The 11,113-nt window shown below is 38.4% G+C and overlaps 1 protein-coding gene across 1 annotated transcript in view; it reads left to right on the forward strand.

Moving 5' to 3' along the window:
• The window catches only part of LOC111873940 (major facilitator superfamily domain-containing protein 1), a 55,767-nt gene that overhangs the window by 26,906 nt on the left and 17,748 nt on the right, over window positions 1–11,113 (forward strand). The window contains exons 6-7 of the mRNA XM_023869048.2: window positions 3,777–3,990; window positions 10,321–10,418. Of these exons, the coding sequence (XP_023724816.1) occupies window positions 3,777–3,990; window positions 10,321–10,418 (312 nt within the window). The remainder of the gene's footprint in view (window positions 1–3,776; window positions 3,991–10,320; window positions 10,419–11,113) is intronic.

Consider the following 11,113-nt stretch of genomic DNA (forward strand, 5'->3'; position numbering starts at 1 on the left):
TATATTCGAAATATTCGAAATCGCACTTCATTTAAAAAAAATTATATTCATAATTAGTAATACAGGGTGTTCAAAGATCGAGGAAACCGGGGCAGCAGCGTAGAGCGGATGGAACGTTTCTCCGCGACTACTGTGCCCCTCCCCGCTAGCGAGAGTGCAGTCGTGTCGCTGATACCCTTACATCAGTTTCTGTACATGCACACATTTATAAGAATACTGTAAAAAGATAACACAAACTTACCGTGCTTTATAACAGGTGCTGAAAGTGACCCCCTTCTGCTTGCAAACATGCTTCGCATCGCATGAATAAATTATGCGACACTTTCTGAAGTTGGTCCACGGTAATTGAACCATATTACTGTTCATCACTTGACTCGTTACTGTCGATGTCGCTCTCGCTCGAAGTTTCGCTGTCAGGTGATGTCAGCCATACAGCGTCATCTTCAGTCCCGTCCATTGCGTTGGAAATGGATGTGACTTTAAAACTTTTGGAAACCATTTCTTCTGGTATGGTGTTCCATGCAGCCACAATCCACTCACACATTTGACTTAATGAAGGTTTCTTCAATCGTCCAGTCGGCGTCATCTCCGTGGAACCGCATCTCCAGTCCCGGTAAAAGCGCCGCAAATGAGACTTGAAAGGACGGTTTATTGACACGTCAAGTGGTTGTAACATGCCAGTCATCCCCCCTGGTATCACAACCATATCACTTTTCTCCTGCCTCATCTTCACTTTCACATTTTCAGTTAAATGGCTTCGAAAACTGTCAACCACTAACATTGACCGCTGACGTAAAAGTGCGCCTGGGCGCCGAAACCACACTGATTTCAACCAATCCAGATAGAGCTCTTCTGTCATCCATCATTTTTCTTGAACTCTCACCAAAATTCCCGGTGGAAGCTTTTCTTTCGGCAATGTTTTGCGTTTGAAGATTACAAATGGTGGTAGTTTGTTTCCATCAGCAGTGATACCAAGCATTACGGTACACCGCTGCTTTTCTGCTCCTGCAGTCCGCACATGCACTGTTTTTTCGCCTGCTTTGTTCACTGTACTTTCACCCGGCATTTCAAAGAACACAGGAGTTTCATCAACATTTCCAATAGCTCCCATGGTGTAGTTGTGCGTCTTTCTTAATTTCAGGACATGTTTTTGAAATGCAAGCAGTTTCTCCTGGTATGTGTCGGGAAGGCGCTGCGCTATTGACGTCCGTCGCCGAATTACAAGATCATGTCGGGCCATAAAGCACCTTGCCCATCCATAACTTCCCTTAAATTCATTACGAGGAATTTTCATTCTGTCCGCTATTTTGAGGCCTTCAAATTGAATCATTTCCACAGACACTGAAAATCCATCTGCCCGTGTATTACGCACGTATCGCAAAAGTTTATTTTCAAGTTCTGGAAATTTAGCTTTCTTTCCGCGGAAAGATTGTCGATTTCGTGACGTTTTTTCAAGGGCATCTTTCGTTAGTATCCATCTTGCACATTTTTTCGTCAATGTCGAATTTTCTCCCTGCTGCTCGATTTCCGAGTTCTTGTGCGTAACGCACCACTTGAAGTTTAAATTTAGACATATAACGTGCTCTTACTCGACCCATGTTTCACTCAGAACTAACCAGGCAAGTCAAGTAAAGGTGAAAAGGTTATAACTCTCCCCCACAATGCCTTTGTTCCGAGCGGTACCGTTATTTTCGCTAGTTTCGAACTTAGGAATGTTAAATGTTGCCAAATTTCGGAATAATTTCTACTCCTGAAATAATATTCCAAGAAAATTATTTTTTCTATAATTTCTGTCTGAAAATTGTGCTGCGGCCTATACACGCACGCGGCATGTGACTGAATTCATGGAAGTTAAATGCGCATATGATGTGACTCCACTGTATAATGTCAAATGGTAAGGGGGTAAGTGAATAATGAATTGAATTTGGTGCGGAAAGAAGTGGTTGTTGTCTAGTTAGAAATGCTATTCTAGCATTTACCTAGAAGGACAGAAGAAACCCACAAAGTCCTCAAGACTGATGGTATCCCACCTGAGATTTGAACTGGGCTCTTCTCTGATACAAATTAGAAGCATTACTGCTTGAGGCAACTGGCTTTGACTGAGGCAGTAATGTAACAAGTTACGAATCAGTAGAAAAGCCATGGGATATGACCACATGTTACAGTGTAAATTATTACAATGCATAATTTGGAATTTGTTCCTACTACATTGTTTGGAATGACAGTTATGATATCTTAAAGCAGTGGAATAACTTCACAAACATAATGCTCTGGGCCTAAGTAGGCCCCATTTCTCCCCGCATTTCCAGTGCTACAGCCTGCCATTCTAGTGAGAGTAACTTACCAGTCTAGGTAATTGAGTGGTCCTATGGGTAGGAACCAAAAGAACCTGTAGCTAAATTCAGAGTACATTGTTTATGGAAGTTGTTAACTCCACAAATTATCTCTTGATAGAATTTTGAATATATTGCCAGCAATATTACTTTGTCTTCCTTTTTATCTTACAAGCTACTGTTCATAAACTAAGTCTCCAAATTTCATTTGACTTTGTCTCTTGATTCCTAAACTACCTCTACGCTTTTGAAACCTGTGGAATTAACATTCTCCTTTCATTTGTGTACACACTTGCTACCATAGCATTTAGCATGCTTCTGTGATTTATTGTGCAAAATGTTGCCATATTATAGCATAGGTTGGGATTTTCATGTTAATTTCTTTCCCAGGCATTGTTAATTCACTTTTACTCCTATTAGTTTGTTTTCTTTTAGATTCTGAGGAATTACATGCCTGTAAATAGAAAATTAATAACTAACTAAACTAGCTACATGAACCAGAGTACTTGAGGTGATGATAATTATTCAGCTGGTCAATAAATTCTCCATCTTTTTTAAGACCAAACGTTTCTTACAATGGTCAGGAACACTGAGCATTGATGTCTGGCCTGAGAAGGATGAATCCAATCCTTCCTCACGTACTATTCCCTTAAGCTCAAGTGTAATGTTGAAGAGTTCTATTTTCTGGGATATAATGCTGTATAGTCCATTGCAAGTCAGCCGATGTTTCGGAGCTTTCTACCTGCATCATACTGTTTTCTTGCATAGCTAATTCTTTGACCTTGAAAATGGAGGCTACATGTTCCTCTGAAATGTTAGCTGACTTTTATCGGACTACAAGGTGTTTCAGCCCAGAAGATACAAGTTCTTTATAGCCACTGCTGTGAGAACTTCAGGCCCTACAAGTTAAACATTTTCTTCCCACCTCTGTCTAGGTATCTCTCTTCAGTAATTTAATGTGGTACTGTTGTTTGTTTTTTATACTGCTCTCCATTTAAAATTAAAATTGTCTGTGGTGAATGCCTGTTGTGCCATTGTCGTCCTTTTTTTTTTTACCAGGAGTCCTGTCCTTAATTTTACAACCCCTGAATTTTTATTTATATGAGTCGTCCCTCTAAATGCAGATTACATGCAATAAGAAGTTCAGTTTTACTCTTTGAAACATAAATTTAGCGAAACATGTTAAAAAAATCAGTTCCTACATCACAGAAAACACTTTGTCTCCACCAGATGGACAGACAGTTAATTCTATTTAGGGAAATAATCGCATTTATTTTTAGAAGCATACAAAACTGTAGGCACAGTGTAGAGTTCTTTTAATATTAAAGCAGATGGTATATGTAGTAACTGCGCTCTCTTGAAGGGTTAATTCTCTCTAGTATGTAAAGTATGCTATTACCAGTGTTCAAGTTAACTTTGTCATTTGTTATGTGCTATTTACAGGGTATTTTTTGAACGCAAATTTGATTTTACACCTGACAATGCAAATACAGTGAACAGTATTTTGTATATAATATCAGCTGTGGCATCACCTCTCCTTGGCCTCCTTGTGGATAAAGTTGGCAAGAATGTGTTCTGGGTGTGTATGTCAATTCTGGTGACCATTGGCTGCCATTCACTTCTTGCTTTCACCTACGTCACCCCATATGTTGCAATGGTGAGAATAAAATTTGTCATTATTATCATTTGTTTGTAAGAACTGCTTTAGGAATAATTCTGGAATCTTAGACTCTTCATGAATCTGGGAGTGAAGTTCAGAACAAGGTTACATTTTAAGGAGTTTATTTTAATTTTATTGATGTTATTGAATAATCTACATAGTGAAGAAACCTGTGTGCTCCACAGTGTTGTATATGAAGGTGAGCAGGATTGTTACCTCTGTGAAATTAATGCTGTCTCATAACAAAACTCTGTAAGTGTTGAAAGCATAAAATTTTTTTTCATATAGTCAACATCTGTTACTTTCTTTACAGTGTTTATTCAGGAAAGAAAATTAGAAAAAGGAAAGTAATATTTCACTTTCTGGTGGTCAATATTCAAATAAAATTATGTACACCCAAAATATGGAGTGGATGTGGGGATTGGGTAAATTGCCCAGTCGGGATTGCAGAGGCATCCTGTGTCATCTTCTGGACACTTACTTGGCTGAATTTATGTGGTGAGGCCAACTCAGCAACAAGGATCCCGCTCGGTGCCGTTTTGGGAATGATCAAACAGTACTGACCACCAAACTGGAATATTTCTTTGTTCTAATTGTGTTTCCTGAACAAATCTTGTAAAGAAGGTCATAGACATTTTCCATGAGATTGTTTGGGATATCCATTAATATGAAAGTACCACATTTTTACATGAATTTTGCTGATCCAGTACTGTAATTATCAGATAAATTGAGCCCTTCCTGTAAAGGTTGTCAGGAGAGAAGTGGCTACCAGGATTTTATGCACGTGCCACTCTAGTCTCCTACCCAAGGCACAAACTGAACATTTGATACAACTCACTCACTCACAGAGCCTAGCCCTTCTTGAGAAGCTGCCAGTTGTGCAGCCACTCAACAACTTCCCAGCATTTTATGGAACCCGAAAGTTCATCACTGTGTTCACAAGAGCCCTCCACTGGTCCCTCTCCTGAGCCAGCTATGTCTTGGTCTTCCTAGTGGTCTCTTTTCTTCTGGCTTTCCCACCAACATGATATATGCATTCCTCCTCTCCCCCATTTTTGCTGCAAGCCATGCCCATCACATCCTCCTTGACTTGATCATTCTAATTATACTTGGCAAAGAGTACAAGTTAACAAAGCTCTTCATTATGCAGTTTTCTCCAACCTCCCATCACTTCACCTCCCTTTGGTCCAAATATTCTCCACAACACCCTGTTCAAACACCCTCAGTCTATGTACCTCCCTTAATGTCAGAGACCAAGTTTCACACCCACACCCATACAGAACCACAGCAAAATCATATTTTTTATACTATAATTTTTATGTTTTTAGACAGCAGATGAGAGGACAAAAGGTTCTGGTCTGAATGGTAGCAAGCGTTACCCAGATTCCGTCTCTTAATTTCCAACTGAATCAGGATTTGATTTATTATAGTTGTTCCCAAATATCTGACCTGTGTGTGACACATTTTCAAAACATCTGTTACCTGTCTTTATGTCATAATTTTTCCCTGCATTTTGATGGTGATACAGCAACATGTACCTAGTTTTCTCTGTGTTTACTTCTAGACCAACCTTCCTACTAGCATCAGATACAGATAGTGTGTTTTTCTTTATGGTACCTATATTATCACGCAGTAGATTCACATCATCAGCATAGAGCAACAGCTGATGTGTCCCGTTAAATTTCAGTCCCACTTGATGTTCCTGGACCTTTCTAATGGCATATTCTAAAGCACAGTTAAAAAACAGTGGCAATAAAGTGTGTCCTTGTTTTAGACTATTCTGGATAGGAAAATTATCAGACAAATGTTTACCTCTATTGAGTTTACTATATATTTCATTTAAATACATTTTAATCACCCTGACTGGTTTAAGGGTACCCCACACTCTATCATAATATTATACAATACTTCCTAACTGAATCATAGGTTTTCATGAAGTCTACAAATAGTTGATGTACTGTCTCATTGTACTCCTATTTTTTCTCCAGTATCTGATGAATGAAAAAGTCTGATAAGTGGGTAATCTGTTATGCTGAAACCCGCACTGATGATCTCCAATAATTTCATCTATATATGGACTTAACCCTGAGAGAAGGATATTGAATAAATTTTGTATGAAGTTTATAGCAGTGATATCCCCAGAAAATTAGTACAGTCAGGTTAATCACCCTTTTTGTGAAATTCTACAATAATAGACTCCTTCCACTGGTCAGGCAATTTTTCCTTATCCCAAGTAGAATCAGTTAGCTTATGGATTTTAGAATGTACTATTTCATCTCCTACTTGAATAAGTTCAGCTGAAATTTGATCACTACGTGGCAATTTATACCTTTCAAACTTTCCAAGAGCATTTTCATCCTCAAAAGTACTAGGATCAGGTACTATTGACAGCTGTACGGATTTCTATCTGCCTAACTTCACTGACACTATATACATTCAATAACTTCTTATTCTTATTCAAAATAATGTGGGAATCTACAAGCAGATCACCATTCTCATCCTTCACTAAGTTACTGCTAGGATGGTAACCCCACTTAAAGTCATTTATTTTTCTATATACGTCTCTGATGTTCTTGTTCTTAATGTACATTTAAAGCCCATCAATTTTGTCTTTCAGATGTTCCCTCTTTATATTCCTGAAATGCCTGCTGGTTTCACATCATATACTCTTCACATTATCTCTAATTATTTCACTTGGATCATGTAACCACTGCAATTTGGCTTGTTTCCTTTGGTCTTGTAATTTTGAGCATCCTTCATCGAACCATGGCTTGTGCTCTCTCAATTCATAATAACCAAGACTCTCTTTGGCAGAAATTTTGATATTCTCTCTAATAGTTTGATGCAACAAGGTGCTAAAATACAGTGTTATAAATATAATTATGTTTTATCAAAATTTCTACAGACACTCAAAGATAGTTGGATTGTTTTGAAATTCTCTACACATTATTTTGGGTATTATTTAGTTTAATCTTTTACCCATTCTATTCAAAACACTGGTGTGTGATGCTGTCACCTCATTTTTTTTTCAAGACATTTAAATTTTAAAGTTTTTTTGCCTGGGAATATGTTTTAATTTCTTAGTACAGCAGTGCTTGCAGCCAGATTTGATCTTGATAATAATAGTTTATCAGGAATAGGAGACATATCCCCTGGTACAAAGGAGCTGGTGGCTGGATTTTAACTTGTAGGTAATAGCATTATTGTTGAAAGAAATGCAACTATCAGCTAGCTTGACAGCATCCAGTCTCTGTTGCAGTAATGGAAATCCTAACTATTAAAAGTTGAATGATGGTTCATGACTTTAGAAGGGACAGGACCTTTATAATTTTACATCTTTTTATTATGTATCTTCCTCAATGGTCTAGTGGTAATGTGCTCACCGTGAACCCAATGTTCCCAGTTTAACACCCAGCCAAGTTCCTTCAGAAGGGAAATAAAGCCAGGTGTTTCCATGTCGCACATTAGGAGCATGTAAGAGGACCTTCCACTATTGACAAGAGATGAACAATGACAATATTTGACACCATTTTTGGTCAGCCACAAAGGACCCTACTCAGCTGTTAGCCGTTATTGCGGTCACACAACTGCTGAGACGTCTGGCACAAGAGTAGGAACCACATGATATCACCCTTCACATGTGAAGTACTCTGAGTAACTTGATAACATAACTCGCCCAAATGTTGTCTGAGTAGAAAATGAGTTACAAATATACCAACCAATTGAAGGTAAAAGCACAGTTGATTTAATTCTTGAAGTGCAGCATTAGTAACCAACCACTTTTTATTGCATTAAGAGGAGCAAGGTGTATAGTGTGTGGAGAACATTCAGAACATTATGTTTTGGGGTAGAATAAAGGTAGAAAGTGCAGTATTTATTATTTTATGTAGTGAATGGTTATTTATATGGGTTTGTTTATTATTTTGCCTGTTGCCTATGTGCTTAACTAAGTACCACACCATTAAGACATATGGAAGAGGGCAGCTATAGCTCCACACATGCCCAGTGAGGGGTTAGCTTCATACACCAGCTGATTTACTTCTTTTGAAAGAGTTTCTGTGCATGGTGTGTAGGAGGTCACTCTAGCCAGTCGGGGCACTTTTGAGGAGAGAAATATTTGTTAACCCTGCACAGAAATCAGACCTTGATTTCATTCCGTTGTCTAGTAAATGCTACAATTAATATCTGTGTTGAAGTTCCATCACCCCAGAACTAATTTAATAAAGGATAACAATGGTGATCTGCTTGGATATTCCCACAACATTTTGAGCAGGTGGAAGAACTGCTCTCAGTTATTGAATGTACATAGAGTCAGTGATGTTAGGCAGACAGAAATACATATAGCTGAGCTGTTATTACCTGATACTAGTCCTGTTGAGGTTGAAATTGCTATTGCAAAGTTGAAAAAGTATAAATCGCCAGGTAGTGATTAAATTCCAACAGAACTGATTCAAGCAGGAGGTGAAACTTTGTGGTCAGAGATCCATAAAGTCATTAATTCTATTTGGAATAAGGAAGAATTGCCTGATCAGTGGAAGAATTCTGTTATTGTACCAATTTACAAAAAGGGTAGTAAAACTGACTGTAGTAATTATCATGGAATATCACTGTTATCAGCTTCATAGAAGATTTTACCCAATATCCTTCTCTCAAGATTAAGTTCATATATAGATTAAATTACTGGGGATCGTCATTGTGGGTTTCAGCTGACATATCAACAACTTATCATATGTGTGTAGCTTCATTAGTTGATTATTTTCTTAGCTCTCACCGATGGTTTGTGTTGTGCTTGGATTATGAACCCCTTCTGAAACTGGCATAGGTGTCTGGAGACAGGAACTAGCTCTATTTATTGGACCCAACTGAGTAGGTTTTACTTGAGGATGGGGACAGAATCCAGTCTCCAAAGCATTGTGTTTTAAAATGGAAACAGGACGGTTTTTTTAAAACTAGACGAGACGATGGATAATGTCCAGAAACATAGTATTTGTAGCAATTTACCATCATCACAAACTTTTAGATCTTAACTCATCAGACTTTTTCATTCATCAGATAATGGAGAAAAAATAGGAGTACAATACATAAGCTATTCATAGACTTTAAGAAAGCCTATGACTTAGTTAGGAGGAAAATATTTTGTAGTATTCTCATTGAACTTAGGTACCCATGGAACTAGTTGGGCTGATTAAAACATGTTTATATGAAACCTACAGTAAAGTCCATATAGGTAATCATTTGTCTGATATGTTTCCTATTCAAAATGCTCCAAAACAAGGAGATTCTTTGTTGTCATTTACTTTCAGCTTTGTTCTAGAATATGCAATTAGGAAGGTCCAGGAGAATGAGGTGGGACTGGAATTAAATGGGACACATGGACTGCTGTAAGTGATGCTAGTAAGGAGGTTGGTCTAGAAGCAAATGCACAGAGAACTAAGTACTTGTTGCTGTCTTGTCACCAGAATGCAGGTCGAAATATGGCATAAAGATGGCAAATAGATCATTTGAAAATATGGCACAATTCAGATATTTGGGGATGACAGTAACAAATCAAAATTTGACTGATTTAGGTGAGAATTAAGAGGAGACTGAATCCAGATAATGCTTGCTACAATTCAGTCCAGAACGTTTTGTCTTCTCATCTGCTGTCTAAAAACATAAAAATTAGAATATACAAAACTAATTTTTCCTGTGGTTCTGTATGGGTGTGAAACTTGGTCTCTGACATTAAGGGAGGAACATAGACTGAGGGTGTTGAGGAGAATATTTGGTCCAAAGAGAGATGAAATGACAGGAGGTTGGAGAAAACTGCATAATGAGGAGCTTCATAACTTGTACTGTTCACCAAGGAAGATGAGATGTGCAGGGCATGTGGCATGGATGTGGGAGAAGAGGACTGCATATAGGATTTAGGTGGAAGGCAAGAAGGAAAGAGACCAATAGGATGACTAGATCATATTAAGGTGGATCTTGGATAGAATGGGGTGGTATGGACTGAATTGATCTTACTGAGGATAAGGACCATTGGAGGGCTCTTGTGAACACAGTAATGAACCTTTTGGTTCCATAAAATGTTTGGAAATTCTTATGTAGCTGCATAACTGGAAGCTTCTCAAAGAGGGCTCAGCCGCATGGAGTTCAAGTTCTGTTATGGTGGCAGTGTTGAAGTGTCTCTGAGTGTAAGTATCTGAACTAGCTGTGAAGTGGAGTTAGTAATCCTTGCTCTGCAAATATAATATTTGTCCTTTCCATATATTGAAGTTCAGCTTACTGTATTTAGTGGACATGGTATCATGTAAATGTTGATACTGATAATTGCTTTCTTTACAGTCTATCCTAGGTGTAGCCTACTCAATGCTTGCCAGTGCTCTCTGGCCAATGGTTGCACTTGTAATTCCAGAATATCAACTGGGAACAGCATATGGCATGTAAGCTATTACTATTTTATAAATGAGTTTCATTTTTAAGCTATAGACATTACAATAAGGTAAGGTAAAGTTGTACCTGGGGCCGGTCACGGTAGCCGAGCGGTCTAAGGCATGTACTGTCTTTGCTCGCTTGGAAAGTGGAATCGTGGGTTCGAATCCCACTCAGGGCATGGATGTTTAGTTTGTGTGTATGCGTTTTTCTGTGTTTGTGTACAGGTAGAGGCCTTGCGACGAGCTGATCACCCACCCAAGAAGTCCTACCGAATGTGTAAGATGTAGAAAAACCGAAGTGAACAGAGAAGTTCATGGAGATGGTAGGCCTAGGCCCACTTGGGCTGTAGTGCCAAGGGAAAAAAAAGTTGCACCTGTGCTTAATTAATTAACCCTTTGACGTGGTCATTTAAATTCCGCGGCCGCGGCTCCTGCGGTAATATATTCAGCCGGCCATTTAAATTTTGCTCGAAAATTATTTATTCATCATTGTTCTTAAATTCTATGAGATAGGAACATGAAACTTTCACTAAAATGATCTTAAATGGTGGTTTTATAACCTTACCTTATAATATGGGCGCCCTGTATCTCGGCCATGGAAGCAGGTTGTTTAGTATTTCAGCAGTGAATGGTACGCCTTGAAGGATGAAACTTTCACTAAAATGATCTTAAATGGTGGTTTTATAACCTTACCTTATAATATG

Source organism: Cryptotermes secundus, unplaced genomic scaffold, assembly GCF_002891405.2.
Source record: "Cryptotermes secundus unplaced genomic scaffold, Csec_1.0 scaffold691, whole genome shotgun sequence".
Taxonomy (NCBI): domain Eukaryota; kingdom Metazoa; phylum Arthropoda; class Insecta; order Blattodea; family Kalotermitidae; genus Cryptotermes; species Cryptotermes secundus.